The 24,985-nt window shown below is 41.1% G+C and overlaps 1 protein-coding gene across 2 annotated transcripts in view; it reads left to right on the top strand.

Moving 5' to 3' along the window:
• The first annotated feature begins 2,839 nt into the window (after nucleotides 1–2,839).
• LOC100668668 (solute carrier family 22 member 10) overlaps nucleotides 2,840–24,985 on the top strand; it is a 39,250-nt gene continuing 17,104 nt past the window's right edge. The window contains exons 1-5 of one of the 2 annotated variants that reach the window (XM_023559670.2): nucleotides 2,840–3,543; nucleotides 12,395–12,498; nucleotides 20,814–20,968; nucleotides 21,060–21,228; nucleotides 22,132–22,255. In XM_023559670.2, the coding sequence (XP_023415438.1) occupies nucleotides 3,142–3,543; nucleotides 12,395–12,498; nucleotides 20,814–20,968; nucleotides 21,060–21,228; nucleotides 22,132–22,255 (954 nt within the window). In that variant the 5' untranslated portion in view covers nucleotides 2,840–3,141. Of the gene's footprint in view, nucleotides 3,544–12,394; nucleotides 12,499–20,813; nucleotides 20,973–21,059; nucleotides 21,229–22,131; nucleotides 22,256–24,985 lie in introns of both variants that reach the window. The other variant, XM_023559671.2, reaches the window with a different exon arrangement.

Below are 24,985 nucleotides of genomic sequence, written 5' to 3'. Positions count from 1 at the left end.
TAGTGGTGTTGGTGAAGAATATTGAATATATCATGGACTGCCAAAAGAATGACCAAGTCTGTCTTGGAAGAAATACAACCAGAATATTCCTTAGAAGCAAGGATGGCTAGACTATGTCTCAAGTACTTTGGACACGTTATCAAGAGGGATCAGTCCCTGGAGAAGGACATCATGCTTGGTAAAGTAGGAGGTCAGCAAAAAAAAAAGAAGACCCTCAATTAGATGGATTGATACAGTGGTTGCAACAATGGGCTCAAGCCTAACAAGGATTGTAAGGAAGATGCAGGACCGGGTACTGTTTTGCTCTGTTGTACACAGGGTCACTGTGAGCTGACTGGATGGCACCTAACAATAAGAAAAACAATCCATGAGCATGGTTGTCTTAGGCTGGGTTCTCTAGAGAAGCAAAGCCAGTGAAGTGTATAAATATATGTATATATGTATATATGTATATATGTATATATGTATATATGTATATATGTATATATATATATATATATATATATATATATATATATATATATATATATATATATATATATATATATATAGGTGGAAACCCTGGTGGCGTGGTGGTTAAGTGCTATGGCTGCTAGCCAAGAGGTCGGCAGTTTGAATCTGCCAGGCACTCCTTGGAAACTCTATGGGGCAATTCTATTCTGTCCTATAGGGTCGCTATGAGTTGGAATTGACTCGACGGCAGTGGGTTTGGTTTTGGTATATATACATATATGTATATATATATATAGAGAGAGAGAGAGAGGGATTCATATCAAAGAAATGGCTCACGGCGTTGTACAGGCTGGAAGGTCCCAAGTCCGTGGGTCAGGATAGAGACTTCTCCTGATTCCATAGCCGCAGAGGCTGGCAAACCCAAGATCGACAGGTTAGAGAGCAGGGCTCTTGGTCACAGGCTGCAAAGATTGCTGAATCCCAAGATTGGCAGGCAAGACCACAGGTAAGCAGCTAGCTCAAGTCCCAAGAACCAGAGGTCAGATGAACAGGAGCTAGCTGCAGGATCCAGCGTGAACAAAAAGCCCCTGAGCCTTGCCAGAATGTCCACTTATATTCAACGCAGGCCACATGCCCAAGGAAACTCCCTTTCAACTGATTGGCTACTCATAGCAGATCCCATTATTGGGGTGATCACATATCATATCTCAACAGGGAAGTGATCACAACATTATTCAACTGCCAAAACACTGAGAATCATGGCCCAGCCAAGTTGACACACAATCTTAACCATCACAATGGTATATTTTTCTATTTATGTAGGTGTCTTTTGGTTTCTTGCAATAATGTTTTGAAACCACTAATATACTTTGGTCTCTATACACTAGCCTTTTCTTGTCTTTTTATATGTCAGATCGTAAAATATTTGTCCTTATTTCACTCAGCATAATGTCTTCCAGCTCCATCCATATTGTAGCATGTATCAAGATTTCATTTCCCCTACTGGCTGAGTAGTATTCCATTGTATGTATGTAACACAATTTGTTTATCCATTCATCTGTTGATGAGCATTTAGGTTGTTTCCTCCTTTTGGGTACTGTGAATAGTGCTTCAGTGAACATTGTGTATAGCTTCTTGAAGTTGGTATTTCCATTATACTTTACAGTTTTCTTATTAACTTTTTCTTTACTTATTTAATGGAATTTTATGTTATATTCTGTCATCGAATCTTTGGAATAGTTTCTGTCTCTCTCCTTAGACCTTGACCTAAGACCCAGTGTTTTCCACAGAACATTGTACCCAGTTTTATTTTAACTCAAGATGATTTACATTAACTTTTTAGATTAGAATAAAGTCCAACCAAGTGAATGATGTGATCCCTCTCCCCGCTGCAAAGGAAAATCTTCACATAGTTCCTATTTGAGTCTCATAGTTTCCATTTTTGGAAATGACTTGAGTCCATTGAAGAAGCAGAAGCTCAGGTTTTTTTTTTTTTTAAGTGTACTTTAGATAAAGGTTTACAGAACAAATTAGTTTATCATTAAATAGCTAGTACACATACTGTTTTATGACATTGGTAACAACCCCACGACCTGCCAGCACCCTCCCTTCTCTACCTTGGGTTCCCTATTACCAGCTTTCCTGTCCCTTACTGCCTTCTAGTCCTTGCCCCTGCGCTGGTGTGCCCCTTTAGCCTCATTTTGTTTTTTGGGCCTGTGTGATCTTTGGCTGAAGGGTGAACCTCAGAAGTGACTTCATCACTGAGCTAAAAGTGTGTCCAGGGGCCATACTCTCAGGGTTTCTCCAGTATCTGTCAGACCAGTAAGTCTGGTCTTTTTTTTGTGAATTAGAATTTTGTTCTATATTTTTCTCCAGCTCTGTCCAGGACCCCCTATTGTGATCCTTGTCAGAGCATTCGGTGGTGGTAGCCGGGCACCATCTAGTTGTATGGTGGAGGCCGTGGTAGTTGTCGTCCATTAGTCCTTCGGACTAATCTTTCCCTTGTATGTTTAGTTTTCTTCATTCTTCCTTGCCCCCAAAGGGATGAGACCAGTGGAGTATCTTAGATAGCCACTCACAGGTTTTTAAGACCCCAGACGCTACTCACCAAAGTAGAATGTAGAACATTTTCTTTATGAACTATGTTATGCCAGTTGAGCTAGTTGTTCCCCTGAGACCATGGTCCCCACAGCCCTCAGCCCAGCAATTTGGTCCCTCAGGGAGTTTGGATGTGTCTATGGAGATTCCATGACCTTCCCTTCATCGAGTTGTGCTCGCTTCTCCAGTATTGTGTACTGTCTTACCCTTCACCAACGTACCATTTATCTATTGCCTATTTAGAGAAGCACAGTTTAGTTAGAGAGTGTGTGATGATCCATAGTTGAGTACTGGCGAGCTACAGAGGTCAGAGACATTCACAGAGCAGGTCTTCAAGCAGGTTTATTTTTAACATATGTAACTAGTTCTGGTAAAGAGTTCTCTTACGACTTTCTTGAAAATTTCTGGCTTCCTTATTCGGCAGGGAACTGGGGAAACTAACCCTGCTTTGCAGAGTTGGTTTAATAGGGCTGATTGAAGAGAAAGTGAGGTAGAATCAACACTGAATTAGTGAAAAACAACATTTTTAGTGTTTGAAAATATCCCCATAAAATTTTTGTGCCTTCATTTGGGGATTAACTCTTCAGCTTGATGGCCTTTCAGGAGCTCTTGGACAAAGCAGGAGGACAGGGGAGATTCCAAATCCTTCAGATGATTTTACTTTTAACATCCATTGGAATAGCAAACATTCACTGTCTGCTGGAGAACTTCACTGCAGCCGTCCCTGGTCATCGCTGCTGGGTTCGTGTTCTGGACAATGACACTGTTTCAGCTAATGGCACTGAGATCCTGAATTCAGATGTCCTTCTTAGAATTTCCATCCCACTGGACTCAAATCTGAGGCCAGAGAAGTGTCGTCGTTTCCTCCACACCCAGTGGCAGTTCCTTCAGCTTAATGGAACCTTCCCCAACATGAGTGAGCCAGACACTGAGCCCTGTGTAGATGGCTGGGTGTATGACCGAAGCATCTTCTCCTCTACCATTGTGAATGAGGTAAGAGGCCCCATTAACATTTCTGAATGTACGATAATTTGTGCTTTGGCGATCACATGAAAAATGTCCAAATTCACAGGGGACCATTCTTATTTCAGTATTTCTAGATATTCCCACCTATAGCCATGATGGAGAACTGTGACATGTGAATTAGTAAGTGATATGTTAATGTGTAGTACGTAGTCTGTAAAAATGGTGTGGCGAGGGCATCCGACCTCCTCTAACTTCACAAGAGGGAAGGAGAATCAAGATCAACAGCCCAAGGCTGATTCCTATGAGGTAAAGGTCAGACATGTTTCCTCTCTCCACCACCTTTACCAATTCTGACCCCAACAGTCCCTGCCATAGCACTTCTACTTCTCTGCTGGGTTTGATAATTCGTCGCGATGGCCACACAGAACTCACAGACCATATTCACAGTTACGGGGCTTATTAGGGAAGTAAAACCAAACTCATTGCCGACTAGTCAATTCTGACTCATAGCGACCCTATAACGACTCTATAGGACAGGGTAGAGCTGCCCCGTAGAGTTTCCAAGGAGCACCTGGTGGATTTGAACTGCTGACCTCTTGGTTAGCAGCCGTAGCACTTAACCACTACACTGCGAATGTTTCCATTAGGGAAGAAGCAGGCTACAATTCAGGTTCAGGAACACTCAGGATACAGTTCTTCGATCAGGAAAGACCTCTTTGTTTTTTTTTTTTAATTGTGTTTAAGTGAAAGTTTACAAATCAAGTCAGTCTCTCATACAAATATTTATATACGCCTTGCTATATACTCCCAATTGCTCTCCACTTAATGAGACAGCAGACTCCCTCCCTCCACTCTGTCTTTTCATGTCCATTTGGCCAGCTTCTGACCCCCCTGCCCTCTCATCCCCCCCCCACAGTAGATGCCAACATAGTCTCACGTATATACTTGATCCAAGAAGCCCACTCCTCACCAATATCATTTTCTATCCCTATGTCCAGTCCAATCCCTGTCTGAAGAATTGGCTTTGGGAATGGTTCCTGTCTTGGGCTAACAGAAGGTCTGGGGACCGTGACCACTGGGGTGCTTCCAGTCTCAGTCAGATCATTAAGTCTTGTCTTTTTGTGCAAATTTGAGGTCTGCATCCCTCTGCTCTCCTGCTCCCTCAGGGGTTCTCTGTTGTGTTCCCTGTCAGTGCAATCATTGGTTGTAGCCAGGCATCATTTAGTTCTTTTGGTCTCAGGCTGATGTAGTCTCTGGTTTATGTGGCCCTTTCTGTCTCTTGAGCTCATGATTACCTTGTGTCTTTGGTGTTCTTCATTCTCCTTTGGTCCAGGTGGGTTGAGACCAATTGATACATCTTAGATGAAGAAAGCCCTCTTTTCAGCTGTGCCCACAGACAGGTCTCTCTCTGGCCTTCAGTCCCTCAGGCTGGCCTCTGCCTTGCTAGGGCAATTGTTATGAAGCTCTTTTAGCTCTGCCGATAAGAGCCCAGAGGCACCCCACTCCACCCAAAGGTACTTAGCTCTTGTTCTGTGGGTCAGCAAACTTAGCTCCACCAAGTGCCCTGAGGCACCCTACTCTGTCAGCAAGCCTCCTGCTCAAAGGCACTAAGCTTTGTTGCTCTGTGGTCTAGGAAGCCTACTGTGTTGTCTCCTGCCACTGTCTTGCCTCCGCTGCCAGTTTCTCTGCTGCCATTTCTCACCGTCTGTGGTGTTACAGCTCTCTTTCTCTTGGTCTCCTCGTTCCAGGAGCTTCTCAGTGCAGTGATCCAAAGTCCAAAGGATGTGCTCTGCTCCTGGCTCATCTTTCTTGGTGGTGGTGAGATCCTCTCTCTGCTCTGGAAGTGGCTCACTTTAAGCCTAGCAGGATGGCAAAACTGCCCAATCACCTCATTATGGTGCCATATACCTTATTTGCATGGCTGCACCCCAGCAAGGGTGCTATGCACCTTATTTACATTATTAGCAAGCTATCCAATCTCCTTGGTGGGCTGCAAGTGCTCATTTGCATAGTCTCACCCAGTAATTTGATGGGAGTTACAAAGATGAGGCTAGATCGTTGTTGTTAGGTGCCGTCGAGTCAGTTCCAACTTTTAGTGACTCTATACACAGCAGAACGTTCTACGTCATCCTCACAATTGTTGCTATGCTTGAGCCCATTGTTGCTGCCACTGTGTCAATCCATCTCATTGAAGGTCTTCCTCTTTTTTGCTGACCCTTTACAGAGCATGATGTCATTCTCCAGGGACTGATCCCTCCTGACAACATGGCCAAAGTATGTAAGACAGAGTCTCACCATCCTTGCTTCTGAGGAGCATTCTGATTGTACTTCTTCTAAAACAGATTTGTTCGTTCTTTTGGCAGTCTGTGATATATTCACTATTCTTTGCCAGCACCACAGTTCAAAGGTGTCAGTTCCTCTTCTTTGGTTTTCCTTATTCACTGTCTAGTTTTCTTATGCGTATAAGGCAATTGAAAACACCATGGCTTGGGTCAGGCACACCTTAGTCCTCAAGGTGACATCTTTGCTTTTCAATGCTTTAAAGAGATGTTTTGCAGTCGATTTGCCCAATGCAGTACGTCTTTAGATTTCTTGACTGCTGCTTCCATGGGTGTTGATTGTGGATCTGAGTAAAATGAAATCCTTGACAACCTCAATCTTTTCTCCATCTATCAGGATGTTGCTTGTTGGTTCAGTTGTGCGGATTTTTGTTTTCTTGATGCTCAGGTGTAATACATGCTGAAAGGTGTTTTCTTTCATCTTCATCAGTAAGTGCTTCAAGTCCTCTTCACTTCCAGCAAGCAAGGTTGTGCCATCTGCATAACCACAGGTTGTTAATGAGTCTTCCTTCAATCCTGTTGCCCCATTCTTCTTCCTATAGTTCAGCTTCTTGGATTATTTGCTCAGCATACAGATTCAATAGGTATGGTGAAGGGATACAACCCTGATGCACACCTTTCCTGACTTTAAACCATGCAGTATCCCCTTGTTCTGTTCGAATGACTGCCTCTTGATCCATGTACAGATTGCTCAAGAGCACAATTAAGTATCCCGGAATTCCCATTCTCCGCAATGTTATCCACAATTTCTTATGATCCACACAGTCAAATGCCTTAGCACAGTCAATAAAACACAGGTAAACATCCTTCTGGTATTCTCTGCTTTCAGCCAGGATCAATCTGACATCAGCAGTGATATTTCTTGTTCCACATCCTCTTCTGAATCTGGCCTGAGTTTCTGGCAGTTTCCTGTCATTATACTGCTGCAGCTGCTTTTGAATGATCTTCAGCAAAATTTTGCTTGCGTGTGATGTTGATGATACTGTCTGGTAATTTCTGCGTTCGATTGGATCACCTTTCTTGGAAATAGGCATATTTATGGATCTCTTCCAGTTGATCCCCCACATGTCTGTCAGTTTGTTGTACTGTGGGGGCTTGCATATTGCTGTGATGCTCAAGCTATGCCACTGGTATTCAGATACCAGCAGGGTCACCCATGGAGGACAGGTTTCAGCTGAGCTTCCAGACTAAGACAGACTAGGAAGAAGGACCTGGCAGTCTATTTCTGAAAAGCATTAGCCAGTGAAAACCTTATGAATAGCAGCGGAACATTGTCTGATATAGTGCTATAAGATAAGCTCCGAGGTTGGAAGGCACTCAAAAGATGACTGGGGAAGAGCTGCCTCCTCACAGTAGAGTCTATCTTGATGATGCGGATGGAGTAAAGCTTTCGGGAGCTTCATTTGCTGATGTGTCATGACTCAAAATGAGAAGAAACAGCTGCAATCATCCATTAATAATCAGAACCTGATATGTACAAAGTATGAATCTAGGAAAATTGGAAATCATCAAAAATGAAATGAAACGCATAAACATCAATATCCTAGACATTAGTGAGCTGAAATGGACTGGTGTTGGCCGTTTTGAATTGGACAATCATATAGTCTACTATGCTGGGAATGACAGCTTGAAGAGAATTGGTGTTGCATTCATCGTCAAAAAGAACACTTCAAGATCTATCATGAAGTACAATGCTGTCAGTGATAGGATAATATCCATATGCCTACAAGGAAGACCAGTTAATACGACTATTGTTCAAATTTATGCACCAACCACTAGGGCCAAAGATGAAGAAATAGATTTTTATCAGCTGCTGCAGTCTGAAATTGATTGAACATGCAATCAAGATGCATTGCTAATTACTGGCGATTGGAACGAGAAAGTTGGAAACAAAGAAGAAGGATCAGTAGTTGGAAAATATGGCCTTGGTGATAGAAACAATGCTGGAGATGGAACGATAGGATTTTGCAAGACCAACCACTGCTTCATTGCAAATACCTTCTTTTACCACCATAAACAGCAACTATACACATGGACCTCACCAGATGGAACACACAGAAATCAAATTGACTACATCTGTGGAAAGAGACGATGGAAAAGCTCAATATCATCAATCAGAACAAGGCCAGGGGAACAGACCATCAATTGCTCATATGCAAGTTCAAGCTGGAACTGAAGAAAATCAGAGCAAGTCCACGAGAGCCAAAATATGACCGTGAGTATATCCCACCTGAATTTAGAGACCATCTGAAGAATAGATTTGACACATTGAACAGTAGTGACCGAAGACCAGACAAGTTGTGGAATGACATCAAGGACATCGTCCATGAAGAAAGCAAGAGGTCACTGAAAAGGCAGGAAAGAAAGAAAAGACCAAGATGGATATCAGAGGAGACTCTGAAACTTGCTTTTGAACGTCGAACAGCTAAAGCAAAAGGAAGAATTGATGAAGTAAAAGAACTGTACAGAATATTTCAAGGGGTGGCACAAGAAGACAAAGTATTATAATGTCATGTGCAAAGAGCTGGAGATGAAAAACCAAAAGGGAAGAACACACTCGGTGTTTCTTAAGCTGAAAGAACTGAAGAAAAAATTCAAGCCTCCAGTTGCAATAGTGAAGGATTCTATGGGGGAAAATATTAAACGATGCAGGAAGCATCAAAAGAAGATGGAAGGAATACACAGAGTCATTATACCAAAAAGAACTATTTGGTGTCCAACCATTTCAAGAGGTGGCATATGATCAGGAACCGGTGGTACTGAAGGAAGAAGTCCAAGCTGCTCTGAAGGCATTGTCGAAAAACAAGGCTCCAGGAAATGATGGAATATCAATTGAGATGTTTCAACAAACAGATGCAGTGCTGGATACGGTCACTCCTCTATGCCAAGAAATATGGAAGACAGTTTCCTGGCCAACTGACTGGAAGAGATCCATATTTATGCCTATTCCCAAGAAAGGTGATCCAACTGAATGTAGAAATTATAGAACAATATCACTAATATCACACGCAAGCAAAATTTTGCTGAAGATCATTCAAAAATGGCTGCAGCAGTATATTGACAGGGGACTACCAGAAACTCAGGCCCGCTTTCGAAGAGAACATGGAGCCAGGGATATCATTGCTGATGTCAGATGGATCCTGGCTGAAAGCAGAGAATACCAGAAGGATGTTTACTTGTGTTTTATTGACTATGCAAAAGTATTGGACTGTGTGGATCATAACAAATTATGGATAACATTGCAAAGAATGGGAATTCCAGAACACTTAACTGTGCTCATGAGGAACCTTTACATAGATCAAGAGGCAGTTGTTTAGACAGAACAAGGGGATACTGATTGGTTTAAAGCCAGGAAAGGTGTGCATCAGGGTTGTATCCTTTCATCATACCTATTCAACCTGCAAGCTGAACACATAATGTGAGAAGCTGGACTATATGAAGAAGAACGGGGCATCAGGATTGAAGGAAGACTCATTAACAACCTGCGTTATGCAGATGACACAACCTTGCTTGCGGAAAGTGAAGAGGACTTGGAGTACTTACTGATGAAGATCAAAGACCACAGCCTTCAATATGGGTCGCACCTCAACATAAAGAAAACAAAAATCCTCACAACTGGACCAATGAGGAACATCATGATTAACAGAGAAAAGATTGAAGTTGTCAGGGATTTCATTTTACTTGGATCCACAATCAATAGCCATGGAAGCAGCAGTCAAGAAATCAAAAGATGCATTGTATTGGGTAAATCTGCTGCAAAGGACCTTTTTAAAATGTTGAAGAGCAAGGACGTCACCGTAAGGACTAAGGTGTGTCTGAGCCAAGCTGTGGTATTTTCAATCACATCATATGCATGTGAAAGCTGGACAATGAATAAGGAAGACGGAAGAGGAATTGATGCCTTTGAATTGTGTTGTCGGCGAAGAATATCGAACATACCATGGACTGCTAGAAGAATGAACGAATCTGTCTTGGAAGAAGTACAACCAGAATGATTCTTAGAATCAAGGATGGCGAGATTGCATCTTACGTACTTTGGACATGTTGTCAGGAGGTATCAGTCCCTAGAGAAGGATATCATACTTGGCAGAGTACAGGGTCAGCAGAAAACAGGAGGACCCTCAACAAGATGGACTGACACAGTGGCTGCAACAATGAGCTCAAGCATAACTACGATTGTAAGGATGGCTTAGCACCGGGCAGTGTTTCATACTGTTGTGCATAGGGTCGCTATGAGTCAGAACCGACTCAATGGCACCTAACAACAACAGCAACAACTTCTAGTTGGTTGGCTCGGTAAAAGAAAATTTCTTGGCATAGATGAGTGAGCAATTCCAGCCTTGCATTCATTTGCTGAAACATCTCAATTGGTGTTCCATCAATTCTTGGAGCCCTTTTTGCCAATGCCTTTGATACAGCTTGGACTTCTTCCTTCAGTATCACTGGTTCCTGATCATATGTTACTTCCTGAAATGGTTGAATGTTGGTCAGTTCTTTTTGGTATAGTGACTCCGTGTATTCCTTCCATCTTTTTTTGATGCTTAATATTTTCCTTGTAGAATCCTTCAGTATTGCAACTTGAGGCTTGAATTTTTTCTTCAGTTCTTTCAGCTTGAGAAATGCTGAGTGTGTTCTTCCCTTTTGATTTTCTATCTCCAGGTCTTTGCACATGTCATCATGATACTTTACTTTGTCTTCTTGAGCTGCCCTTTGAAATCTGTTCAGCTCTTTTACCTCATCATTTTTTCCTTTTGCTTTAGCTACTCGACATTCAAGAGCAAGTTTCAGTGTCTCTTCTGACATCCATTTAGGTCTTTTCTTTCTCTCCTGTCTTTTTAATGACCTTTTGCTTTCTTCATTTATGGTATCCTTGATGTCATTCCACAACTTGTCTGTCTTCAGTTATTAGCATCAAATTTAATCTTGAGATGGTCTCTAAATTCAGGTGGGATATACTAAAGGTCATACTTTGGCTCTCGTGGACTTGTTCTAATTTTCATTTTCCACTTGAACTAGCAAACGAGTAACTGATGGTCTGATCCACAGTCGGCCCCTGGCCTTGTTCTGACTGACGATATTGAGCTTTTCCATCATATCTTTTCATAGATGTAGTCGATTTGATTCTTGTGTATTCTATCTGGTGAGGTCTGTGTGTATCGTCAATGTTTATGTTGGTGAAAAAAGGTATTTGCAATGAAGAAATCATTGGTCTTGCAAAATTGAATCATGCAATCTCCAGCATTGCTTCTGTATTTTCCAACTACTGATTCTTCTTTGTTTCCAGCTTTTGCATTCCAATAACCAGTAATTATCCATGCATCCTGATTGCATGTTCAATCAATTGCAGTCTGCAGCAGCTGATAAAAATCTTCAATTTCTTCATCTTTGGCCTTAGTGGTTAGTGCATAAATTTGAGTAACCACGTCATTAACTGATCTTCCTCGTAGGTGTATGGATATTATCACTGACAGTGTTGTACTTCAGGATAGATCTTGAAATGCTCTTTTTGGTGATGAATGCAACGCCATTCCTGTTCAAGTTGTCATTCCCAGTGTAGTAGACTATATGATTTTTCAATTCAGAATGACTATCACCAGTCCATTTCAGCACACTAATGCCTAGTATATCAAAGTTTATTCATTCCATTTCATTTTTGTCAGTTTCCAATGTTCCTAGGTTCATACTTTGTACAGCCCAGATTCAGATTATTAATGGATGTTTGCAGCTGTTTCTTCTCATTTTGAGTCATGCCACATCAGCAAATGAAGGTCCCGAAAGCTTGACTCCATCCATGTCATGAAGGTGGATTCTACTTTGAGCAGGCAGCTTTTCCTCAGTCGTATTTTGAGTGCCTTCCAACCTAAGGGGCTCATCTTCCTGTACCTTATCAGACAATGTTCTGCGGCTATTCGTAAGGCTTTCACTGCCTAATCCTTTTTTTGGCTAATTCTTTTCAGAAGTAGACTGCCTGGTCCTTCTTCCTAGTCTGTCTTAGTCTGGAAGCTCAGCTGAAACCTGTCCACCATGGGTGACCCTGCTGGTATCTGACTACTGGTGGCATAGCTTCCAGCATCACAGCAACACACAAGCCCCCACAATATGACAAACTGGCAGATGTGTGGGGGCTAGAAGGGTCATATTAAGTAATTTACTGCATTGCATACTCCTAAACAGACCTCTTGCTTAAGGAATGGTTTCTGGGACAATGTTATATTTTAGCTAAGACCCGAAGGATGTGTGTTGGTTAGTGAACTATCGTAGTTAGACAGTGGAAGGAGGAAATAGAAAAAGATATCCAGACAGAATAGATTTTTGGAAGTTTGTGAAGTGAGAAATCCTACTGTTGTTTACAAAGAGCTGAAAGAAGTTCATTATTTGTTGAGTTTAGGATGCAGGGTAGAGACAATGGACATGGGGTTGGTGAGCAGTATCAAAATAGCAAAGAACCTTGCAGAACATGTAAGGAGGTTTGAATCAGGGGCCCCTGGATGGGTTTAAACTACTCAGAAGCTCCTATGTGCTGCTTCATTCTCTTTCAGTGGGACTTGGTATGTGGATCTCAGATTCTAAAATCAGTGTCTCAATTCATTTTCATGATTGGAGGGCTGATGGGAAGTCTCATGTTTGGCCATCTGGCAGACAGGTGAGTGTCAAATTAAAAAAATTTTTTTTTTATCATCTCATGTATTTGCTTCTTCATTCAACAAACATTTATTTTCTGGCTCTGTCTTTGGTTCTGATGTTTCCCACAGAAACTTACAGTCTAATGGGATCAATGAACTGGAAATTATAATTGGTGTCATAGTTAGAGTTGGAAGTGTCATATGCATGGAGGGGGAGAAAGGAACATAAGAGTATCAGGAAAGGACTTTCAGAGGAGATACCCTGACACAGGGTTAGGTTAGAAATATGAAACAGCACGTTAAACCTTAGCTATGTCCAGAATCTCCTATACCTGTGATGTAGGGGCTAAATAATTGCAGTGTCACAGGGTCTGGCCGTTATTTCATAGTTGCAAAGTAGCTGCACAGGTATGATGTTTTGAGATCGTTATAAAATTAGTTGGATGGTAGCAAGAGGGTACTTGTGTGTACCATGGATGTTAGTTATGGATGGTAAGTTAGATAAAGACTGTTTTGTAGCCACACAAGGTAAATGTGGAAGGATCTTTCATGGCTTGGAGGATAAGAAGCTCAGAATGCTCAGTTTTGTGCTTCTTATGACCTGGAGGTCCCATAAGAATAAGCATAAAGCTGGTTCCTATGAGGTGGGGGTTAAAGTTGTCCCAAATGTCCAACTTCTCCAAACTGCTGTAGTACTCCATCATCTCTAACGTCAACTACCCCTTCTCCCCTCAGTACTCTCCCTTCCATCTTCGGGTTTGGTAATTCCATGCAATGTCTCACAGAACACACAAACTGTACTTACTGTTAAGTGGCTTATTAGGGACGTAATAGGGTACAACTCGGGATCAGGATCAACTTGGAAGTAGCAGGAACAATGCAGGATACAGTTCTTCGATCAAGACAGCTTCTTCTCACCCTTTGCCACCGGGCCCTGCTCAGGGCCTTCTTGGGCAAGTGTTACAGTTCTTACCTCTGTGAATTGGAAAGCCTCACCACAGCCCTCTTGCACCGGTCTCCTGTGCTGTTGCGCTGCCGTCTCTCTCTGTCTTCAGTGTTACAGCTCCTTCTTCTCTTTCTCTCCCTCTAAAATCTCTGTCAGGAAAGCTGGTTATATAGCAAGCTCCTTATCAATTTCAAGGCTAGCTTCCCCCAGCAAGACCATGAACTAACCAATCCTCTGCAAGAATTCCATGTATGTAATTTGCATTAGCCACTCCCTCAAGAGTTCCTTGCACCCTATTTGCATTAGCAGACTATTTAATCCCCACAGGCACCTTATTTGCATAGACCCACTCAATCATTTTGTGGGAGTTACAAGACCACGCCTGGCTGTTGTTGTTAGGTACCATCTAGTTTGTTCTGACTCATAGCAACCCTATGGAAGGGCCATATTAAATAACACACTGCATCTCAGCAGGCAACCATTGCCACCACCCAAGCCTTTTTCTTCAGTGACAAAATTGGGGGAAATTGAGATGCCTGTGATCATCTTGCAACCTAACACCCTCTTGTAAACTCTGCAGAAAATCGTGTCTTTTGAGCTTATTGCAGTGATGTGTAACTATAATATTCTTGGGACCTTGCTGCTTGTTTTCACCAATCCTCAGACCTGAGACTTGGTGGTGCTCATTAAAATTACATGATAGTTTAAATGGAGAAGAGAGGAGGGAGAGCAGTTTTGACTTAGTATTAACTGAGGGAAAGAGGTAGAAGATGAGAGTGGAGAATTAGGCAAGGCTTGGCAGGGCCTCGTATGCTAAGCTAAGGACTTTGAACTTCTTTCAGAAATCTAAGGAAGCCATTGATGGTTTGTGCAGGGGAGGGAAATGGTCACATTGACATTTTGAAAAATTCAAGCTCAAGCATTCATAATATCCCCACACTGAAAATATCATTCATTGGCAAAGTAGAATTGTAGTAAGTATGAAGTGGTCTTCTATATAGTTATGAAAATGAAAAAAAAACTATTTTGGTATTTGGTGACGTGAGTAATTTCTTCCAATTATATTAATGAAGGCTGTCATTGTCATAGTTAATTTTAGTGTCACTTTGGCTAGGCTATGGTGCCATTTTGTTTACTCAAACACTAGTCTAGTTGTTGCTATGAAGTATTTACGTGTGATTAGCATTTAAATCAGGTGGTCTTAAGTAAAGCAGTTGTTGTTAGTGGCCATCCAGCCGACTCCAACTCATGGAGACCCCATGTGTGTCAGAGTAGAACTGTGCTCCATAAGGTTTTTAATGGCTGATTTTTCAGAAGTAGATTGCCAGGCCTTTTTCCCAGGTGTCTCTGGGTGGGTTTTGAACTGCCAACCTTTCAGCTAGTAGTCAAGTGAAGTAATGCAGACTACCCTCCATAAAGTGGGTGGGCATAATCCAATCAGTTCAAAGCCTTAAGAACAGAACCAGAGGTTTCCCGAGGAAGGATTTGGCCTCCAGACTATAAACAGACATCTTGCCAGAATTCCTCTCCTGCCCCCACTACCTGATCTGCCAATTTTGGGACACAAGACAGCCAGAATTTTCAGACTGTTGCCTGACCTGTAGATTTTGGAATTGCCAGCCCCTACAATCGTGTGAGTTAATTCCTCAAAATCTCTCATATACATATGTACATTGGGCTCAGTTTCTCTAGAGAACCCTGAGACAGTCACTGAAGAGTATATACTGCTTGATTTCATTTTTGTAAAAATTTGAGAAAAACAAACTAACCTATAGTGTTGAAATCAAGGTAGTTGTGGGCGTACTAACTGGGGACAAAAGATGTTGTTGTTGTTAGGTGCTGTCAAGTCGGCTTCGACCCATAGCGACCCTATGCACAACAGAATGACACACTGCCTGGCTCTTCACCATCCTCACAATCATTGCTATGTTTGAGCCCACTGTTGCAGTCACTGTGTCAATTCATCTTTTCAGGGTCTTCCTCTTTTTCACTGACTCTCTACTTTACCGAGCATGATGTCCTTCTCCAAGGACTGGAGAATATAAACTTCCTACACTGACTCAAGAAGAAATAGAACATATCAAAACACCCATAACAAGTGAACAGATTGGATCATATCAAAACATCCATAACAAGTGAACAGCTTGAATCAGTAATCAGAAACCTTCCGTAAAAGAAAAGCCCTGAGTCAGATGGCTTCACTGGGAAATCCTACCAAACATTTATAGATGAAGTGACTCCAATTCTCCTTAAAATTTTTCAGAAAATAGAAGAGGACTGAACACTTATTAAATCACTCAATAAAGGCTAGGATTACCTTGATATCGAAGCCAGACAAAGACACCAGAAGAAAGGAAAAAAAAACAGACCAATATCCCTTCTAAATATAAATGCAAAAATCCTCAAAAAATTTAGCAAACTGAATCCAAAAGCATATTAAAAGAATTATATGCCATGATCAAGTGGGATTTTTCTCAGAAATGCAAGGGTAGTTCAACATTAGAAAATCAATCAGTGTAACACAACGCATTAATAGAACAAAGAAAAAATCACATGATCACCTCAATCATGGAAGAGAAGGCTTATGACAAAATCCAACAACCTTTTTGATAAAAGAACTCAACAAGCTAGGGGTAGAAGGGAAATTCCTTAATCGGATAAAGGGCATTTATGAAAAACCCACACCTAACACCATTCTTGGAAACCCTAGTGGCATAGTGGTTCAGTGCTACAGCTGCTAACCAAAAGGTTGGCAGTTCGAATCCTCCAGGTGCTCTTGGAAACCCTATAGGGCAGTTCTACTCTGTCCTATAGGGTCGTTATGAATTGGAATTGACTCTACGGCAACAGGTTAACACCATTCTCAATGCAAAAAGACTGGAAGCTTTCCCCTAAAGATCAGAAATATGACAAGGATGCTTGCTGTCATGACTGCTACTTAATATTGTACTGCAAGTTTTAGCCAGAACAATTAGACAAGAAAAAGAAATAAAAGGAATTCAAATTGGGAAGGAAAAAGTAAAATGATTCCTTTTTGCTTATGACATGATCTTATATATAGAAAACCCAAAGAATCCACAAAAAAGCTACGAGCCCAAACATATGAGTTTAGTGAAATGGTAGGGTATGAGATCAACACACAAAAATCAGTCTGGTTTCTATACATCAGCAACAAGCATTCTAAAAAAGAAATTGAGGAAACAATTCCATTTACAATAGCACCTAAAAGAATAAAGTACTAAAGATAAATTTCACAAAGGAAGGGAAAATTTGTACACTGAAAGTGATAAAATATTGTTGTTGTTGTTGTTAGGTGCTGTTGACTCAGTTCCGACTCATAGGACCCTATGCACAACAGAACAAAACACTGCCTGGTCCTGCGCAATCCGTACAATCCTTGTTATGCTTGAGCTCGTTGTTGCCGCCACTGTGTCAATCCACCTCACTGAGGGTCTTCCTCTTTTCTGCTGACCCTGTACTCTGCCAAGCGTGATGTCCTTTTCCAGGGACTGATCCCTCCTGACAACATGTCGAAAGTATGTAAGACGCAGTCTCACCATCCCTGCTTCTAAGGAGCATTCTGGTTGTACTTCTTCCAAGACAGATTTGTTCGTTCTTTTGGCAGTCCATGGTATATTCACCATTCTTCACCAGCACCACAGTTCAAAGGCGTCAATTCTTCTTCGGTCTTCCTTATTCGTTGTCCAGCTTTCACTTGCATGTGATTGAAAATCCCATGGCTTGGGTCAGACACACCTTAGTCTTCAAGGTGACGTCCCTGCTTTTCAACACTTTGAAGAGATCCTTTGCAGCAGATTTACCCAATGCAATGCGTCGTTTGATTTCTTGACTGCTGTTTCCATGGCTATTGATTGTGGATCCAAGTAAAATGAAATCCTTGACAACTTCAGTCTTTTCTCTGTTTATCATGATGTTGCTCAATGGTCCAGTTGTGAGGATTTTTGTTTTCTTTATGTTGAGATGCAAGCCATACTGAAGGCTGTGGTCTTTGATCTGCATCAGTAAGTGCTTCAAGTCCTTTTCACTTTCAGCAAGCAAGGTTGTGTCATTTGCATAACGCAGGTTGTTAATGATTCTTCCTCCAATCCTGATGCCCCATTCTTCATATAGTCCAGCTTCTTGGACTATTTGCTCAGCACACAGATTGAATAGGCATGGTGAAACCCTGAAATACCCCTTTCCTGACTTTAAATCAATCAGTATCCCCCTGTTCTGTCCGAACAACTGCCTCTTGATCTATGTAAAGATTCCTCTTGAGCACAGTTAAGTGTTCCAGAATTCCCATTCTTCACAATGTTATCCATAATTTGTTATGATCCACACAGTTGAATGCCTTTGCATAGTCAATAAAACACAAGTAAACATCCTTCTGGTATTCTCTGCTTTCAGCCAGGATCCATCTGACATCAGCAGTGATATCCCTGGTTCCATGTCCTCTTCTGAAACCAGTCTGAATTTCTGGCAGTTCCCTGTCGATATACTGCTGCAGCTGTTTTTGAATGATCTTCAGCAAAATTTTGCTTGCATGTGATATTAATGATATTGTTCTATAATTTCTGCATTCAGTTGGATCACCTTTCTTGGCAATGGGCATAAATATAAATCTTTTCCAGTCAGTTGGCCAGGAATCTGTCTTCCATATTTCTTGGCATAGATGAGTGAGCACCTCCAGCACTGCATCTGTTTGTTGAAACATCTCAATTGATATTCCGTCAATTCCTGGAGCCCTGTTTTCCACCAATGCCTTCAGAGCAGGTTAGACTTCTTCCTTCAGTACCATCAGTTCCTAATCATATGCTACCTCTTGAAATGGTTGAACATTGACTAATTCTTTTTGGTATAATGACTCTGTGTATTTCTTCCATCTTCTTTTGATGCTTCCTGCATCATTTAATATTTTCCCCATAGAATCCTTCACTATTATAACTTGAGGTTTGAAATTTTTCTTCAGTTCTTTCAGCTTGAGAAATGCTGAGCGTGTCCGTCCCTTTTGGTTTTCCATCTCCAGCTCTCTGCGCATGTCATTATAATACTTTGTCTTCTTGAGCTGCCCTTTGAAATGTTCTGTTTAGTTCTTTTACTTCATCATTTCTTCCTTTTGCTTTAGCTGCTTGACGTTTGTGAGCAAGTTTCAGAGTCTCTTCTGACATCCATCTTGGTCTTTTCTTTCTTTCCTGTCTTTTCAATGACCACTTGCTTTCTTCATGTATGGTGGAAATCTTGGTGGTGTAGTGGTTAAGAGCTATGGCTGCTAACAAAAAGGTCGGCAGTTCGAATCCACCAAGCACTCCTTGGAGACCGTATGGGGCAATTCTACTCTGTCCTATATGGTCAACAATGAGTTGGAATTGATTTGATAGCAATGGGTGATAAAATATTAGTGAAAGAAATTAAAGATCTGTATAAATGGGAGGATATTTTGTGTTCATGGGTACAAAGTCAAGATTGTTTAGATGTCAATATTACTCAAAGCAATCTATAAATTCAATATAACTTGAATCATAATTCCAATAGCCTTCTTTGCTTGAATGGAAAAGCCAATGCTTGAATTTATATGGAACTGCAATGGGCCATGAATAGTCAAAGCAATCTTGGAAAAGGACAAAGTAGGAGGACTCACACTTCCCGATTTCAAAACACACTGTAAAGATACAGTAGTCAAAATTCTGGTACCGGTATAATAATTTACCAATGGAATAGAATTGAGAATCCAGAAATGAACTCTCACATCTATGGTTAATTGATTTTTGACGAGGGTCCTAAGTCTGTTCAATGGGAAAAAACAATCTCCTTAATAATTGGTGCTGTTACAAGTGGATTTCCACACATACAAAAATAAAGCTGGACTCATATCTCACACCATATATGAAAATTACTTCAAAATGGGTGAAGGACCTAAATGTGAGAACTAAAACAGTAAAATTATTAGAAGAAAACAGGGGTAATGCTTTGGGACTTAGTATGAGTTCTTAGATGTGACACCAAATGCATGAGCAACAAAAGATAGATAAATGAGACTTCATCAGAATTAAAAACTTTTGCACATCAAAGGGCTTTATCGACAAAGTGAAGGGTCAGCTTACATGTTGCAAAAAAATTTTTTTTGGAAATATCTGTCTGGTAAGGGTTTAATATCCAGAACGTATAAAGAACTCCTACAAAAAAAAAAAAAGACAACCCAATTAAAAAAATGGGTAAGGACTTGAACAGACATTTCAATAAAGAAGAAATACAAATGGTCAAGAAACATATGAAAAGATACTCAATGTCATCAACCATTGTTGTCGTTGTTAGTTGCCATTGAATCAGTTCTGATTCATGGTGACCCCATGTGTGCAGAGTGGAACTGCTCCATAAAGTTTTCAAGGCTGTGAGCTTTCAGAAGCAGAGTGTCAGGCCTGTCTTCCGAGATTCCTCTGAGTGGGTTCAGACTGCTAACGTTTTGGCTAATAGTGTAGCACTTAACAGTTTATGCCATCCGGATACTCCTCACCAACCATTAGGGAAATGCAAAGTAAAACCACAATGAGGTAGAACTTCACACGCACTAAGATGGCAATGATTAAAACAAAAATAAAAACAAAAAACCAAAAAACAACAGGTGTTGAAGAGGATGTAGAGAAATTGAAACCTCGTCCGTTATTGGTGGAAGTGTAAAATGGTATAGCCACTGTGGAAAAACGTTTTGGCGGTTCCTCTAAAAGTTAGACATGGAATTATCGTATATGACCTGGTAATTCCATTCTTATATAGATACCCCAAATCATTGAAATCAGGAGCACAAACAGGTACATCAGTGTTCACTGCAGCATTTATTCACAATAGACAAAAAGTGAAAACAGCCTAAATGTCCATCAACAATGAATGGATAAACAAAATGTGGTACATACATACGATGGAATATTACTGTGCCATAAAAAGAAATGAAGTCCTGATACATGCTACAATATTGATGAACCTTGAAAACATTATGTTGAATGAAATAAGTCAGTCACAAAAGGACAAACATTATATGATCCCACTTATATGAAATATATTAAATAGGCAAATGTATGGAGACCTAAGTTTATTAGTGGTTACCAGAGGTGGGAGGGACAGGGAATGAGGGCGTGATTGCTTAGGGAGCGCTGAGCTTCTGTTAAGGGTGATAGAAAAATCTGGAAATGGATAGTGGTGATGGTTGCACAACATGGCAAATGTAATTAATATCACTGAATTGTACATGTAAAAAATGTTGAAATGGCAAATGTTAGGTTACAACAATAAAAAAAAAATTTGTGTTAGATTTCCAGACATGATACTTTTATTAAGTGTTACCGCAGATGATTTCTGTCCAAAGTAATCTCACCTGGCTCCTTTCCTTCTTAGGTTTGGACGGAGGTTGGTGCTCAGATGGTGTGTCCTCCAGCTGGCTGTCTTTGGGACTTGTGTGGCCTTTGCTCCCACCTTCCTCATTTATTGCTCACTGCGCTTCTTGAGTGGGTTTTCTTCCATGGGTGTCACGGTCAACTGCGGCTTGCTCAGTAAGTCAACCTTTTAGGCCTTCTCTATGAGCTGCAGTAGATTATAAAATTTCACCTTTGAATTTAAAATCACGTTGGAGTTTTCTTTCAGCCAGTGAGTGGACAGTGACCAAATCCAAAGCCTTGGTAACAACACTGGGAAACTGTGCCAGTAGTATTGGACAGATAATCCTGGGAGGCCTGGGTGTTGCTATTCAAGAGTGGCGCATATTGCAGCTGGTGGTATCGGTGCCCTTCTTTGTCTTCATTCTGCCCTCAAGGTAGGCGTTTACTCACTTTTTTTAATGTCATAAAAGTATGCATAACATTTGCCAATTCAACAGTTTTTATGTGTACGGGTCAGTGACGTTGACGATGTTCATCATGTTGTGGGACCATACCACTAGGCAGGAGACGACTCTTAAATTTTGTCTCCAGAGGCCCTTGTCATGAGAACAGACATAGGAATTAATTCACATGGCTTCTATTTGATCCTTTCGTGGTTCTAAACTCATGGTCCCATCTGTGCTCTCTGTCCCATTTCAAATGGAGAAGTGGGAGCAGCAATGACCCTCTGTCAGGGACATTGGGACTGTGCTACGTTATGGAAGTAAAATTCCTCTGAAACTATTTTTATAATAGAAAGGAACATAAACCTAGGTTAAGAGGTGAAGAGTCTGTTAACTTTTTCTATAAAGAGTCACCCAGTAAATATTTGAGGCTTTGTGGGCTATGTGGTATCTTTAGCAACTACTCAACTTTGTCATCCTAGTGCAAAAGCAGCTATAGGTAATTTATAAATGAATAATCAGGCTGTCTTCCAATAAAACTTATTTGCAAAAGAGTTCTGTGGGCTGGATTTGACAGGAAGGCTTGGGTTTCCATCCCCTGACCTAAATAATTTATGGAGTACTCGAGAGTTCCTGAAACCCAAACTTTGCTAGCTTCCTGGGAAACCTGTCTTTAAGACAGGATCCAATTAAACTCCAAAGCGTGATTTCTAACAACAACTGTTTGTTACACAATGTCATTCTCTTATTTTTCTCAATATGGTTTATTTTGGATAATGAAAACATGAGTACAGTGATATGTATTAGATGGCAAGGGATGTGTGGTCTTAGATCATGGGTTATATGGCTAATAAGTGAGGAATGTTTGTTTGCACTTGTGTCTTCTTTGATCAGGTGGCTGGTGGAGTCTGCTCGGTGGCTGATTGTCAACGACAAATCAGATGAGGGCTTAAAGGAACTTAGAAAAGTTGCATGCATAAATGGAATAAAGAATGCTGGAGAAACCCTCACCATGGAGGTGAGAGAGAAGGGGAGCTGATAATTGGGTGTAGGGAAGACATAACCTGAAAACTACATTAATCTAAATCCATGGGCCGATTGTTGTTGTTGTTGTTGTTAGGTGCTGTTGAATCAATTTTGACTCATAACAACCCTGTGTGACAGAGCAGAACTGTCCCATAGAGTCTTCCAGGCTGTCATCTTTATGGGAGCAGGTCACTAGGTCTTTTTCTATGGAGTTGCTGGGTGGGTTCGAACTGTTAACCTTTCATTTAGCAGCTGAGTACTTAACTGTTGCACCAACAGGGTTCCTTTTAATGGGGTGATTACAGGGCTGGAGTTGTAGGTTTTGTTAAGGGTCTTCATCCATCACTGACGTGGTTCTCACTGGCTGTTGTTTGGTTGACAGACTTTGAGAGGGTAAATCCTGTTGGTGATAAGGCTTTGCCCACAGAAATTTTGATGCTACCTGGGCAAAGAGCACTGAATGTACTAAAATGGGAGAGACTATGTACTGCTCTTACCACAGCTACGGAGGGAAAAGTTACCAACACGAATTTATGTCTTCCAGTTACTAATTTGTGGCCACATTTTTTTCAGAGAAATAAGGCTAGTAGAAGGAAGGGGTTGGTGATAACACAAGCATTAAAAGAATAAGATTCGCTTGTTTGTTCATGTATTCAGTCTTTCTTTCATTCAAGACATATTTAGTGAGTATACTCTGTGTGCCAGGTTCAGTTCTAGGCCTTGGAGAACTGACAAGAAATGCAACAGCCCCCATTCCCTGTTTTGTGCAGTTTTCATTCTTATCAGGGGGTGCCAAGGTCATGCTTCAGAAAAGTCTGTTCCTTTTTGTTTTCATCTCAGGGATGGAAGGCAGGTACTATGTTGATATGGATTATTCATTTCAGTAATTTGAATAAATTAAGTTTAATAATTTATTCTCTTACACACATATTTAAATATTACCAAGCATTTTCAGTGGTTTCAAATTCCCACGGACTGGCAATACTGCCAATGACACCATCTGTGGTAAGGATTCTGTCAGGTGTGAGAAGTTTTCAGCGTTCCTGTAAATATCCTGTCCCCACATTCCCTATATTTTTCTGCAAACTCCATTTACAACTCTGCTTGCTGGGCCAGGAGCAGGTGACTGGTGCAAAAGAGTCTGTGACCTTCCTATATGGTAATGCAGGATTGAATTTGAATTAAGTTTCCTAGGTACAGCATCTCTCAGTGTGCCCTGTTTAAGGTCTACCTCCAGTCCATTCTTACAAAACAAAAATTTCAAGGATCTCAGCCATGGCTATTGGTTGTAAGAAGTGAGTGAGGGACACACGACCATGACTTCCTCTGAAAATTATTCTTGATTTGTGTAATACAAAGAACTCAATTTGGGCTTTGGGTAGTGGTTAAGGGCTATGGCTGCTAACCAAAAGGTCATCAGTTCGAATCTACCAGGCACTCCTTGGAAACCATATGGGGCAGTTGTAACTCTGTCCTATAAGGTTGCTATGAGTCAGAATTGACTAGATGGCAGTGGGTTTGTTTTTTTTTATTTACCTGGCCTGTGCATCTCTTCATGTGTATATATACTATAGTGAGTATAGCCTGTGAGTCATTTTAACAAATTATGGAACGCACCAGGGGCAGTGAGAGCCAGCAGGGCCTGGCTTCTGCCTATGTGGCAGTTGGAAGGTCAGAGTCCTCATAACTTGTCAAGACTCAGCTTTGGGTGACTGGGGCACAGAAAAGGTCTGTGCAGGCAGTCGATCTGCCGGGCAGAGTCCTTCTAACTTGTAAGGCCTAACCTAAGTCTGGGTGGCTAGAGTCAGAGAGAAAAAGTGCCACCTGGGTGGCTGGGGTCAGGGATAAAGACAGTGAGAAAGCTAGGATAAGAGTCTTCTTGAAACGGAAATATTGTTTCAGTTATTTTATTATTGGTTGTGGTAAAGTGGAGGTGAGAACAGAGCTAATGTTATCGAATCAGTTCTAAAGAGCCCACCCTGTGGTGGATGGAGCCTTGGTGGCATAGTGGTTAAGAGCTACAGTTGCTAAAATCCACCAGCCACTCCTTGGAAGCCTTGTGGGGCAGTTCTACCCTATCCTGTAGGGTCACTATGAGTTAGAATCGACTTGAAGATAACAAGTTTTTTTTTTTTTTTTGTGATGGATCTATTTTCTTATGTTTATTTGAAACTTCATGTAATCTTTACAAAATTTATTTGTTGGGTCAATATTCCCATATACATTTTAGATGTCAAGTGATTCTGACGATATCCCTGTGAGATTGCTGCTTTCTCTCTTAATGGCAAGGAGTCTGGAGCTTAAAGGCATTAGGTGAACTTCCCCAGGTCAACTATTGTAAGAGCAGAACCAGAATTTGATGGAAGGCTTGTCAGACCCTGAAACTCATGCTTGTGGCATCATTTCCATCGTCTCTCAGAACATCTGGTCTGAGAATAAATTATACTGTATTAAGATCTCTACATTAAGATCTGAAGTTCCTTCTTTATTTAATATTTCATTCTTAGCATCCCATTCATGGCAGCAAAAATATTAGGGGTATCCTGATAGATGCTGTGCCCAGATCCAAACAAGAGAGGACTGCTGTTCTCCAGAAATTCACCTCCTCCTTTACAGATATGGACAAATTGCTTTTCTAACAATGGCAGCCAGCTGAGATGCGGGCTCAATTCCCAGATCTTTCCTGCCAAGCTGTTAATAATGAAGCTTTATGTCCACATTT

Source organism: Loxodonta africana, chromosome 7, assembly GCF_030014295.1.
Source record: "Loxodonta africana isolate mLoxAfr1 chromosome 7, mLoxAfr1.hap2, whole genome shotgun sequence".
NCBI lineage: Eukaryota > Metazoa > Chordata > Mammalia > Proboscidea > Elephantidae > Loxodonta > Loxodonta africana.
The sequence above is the reverse complement of the archived record's forward strand: the minus strand, read 5'-3'. Positions and strand labels throughout refer to the sequence as shown.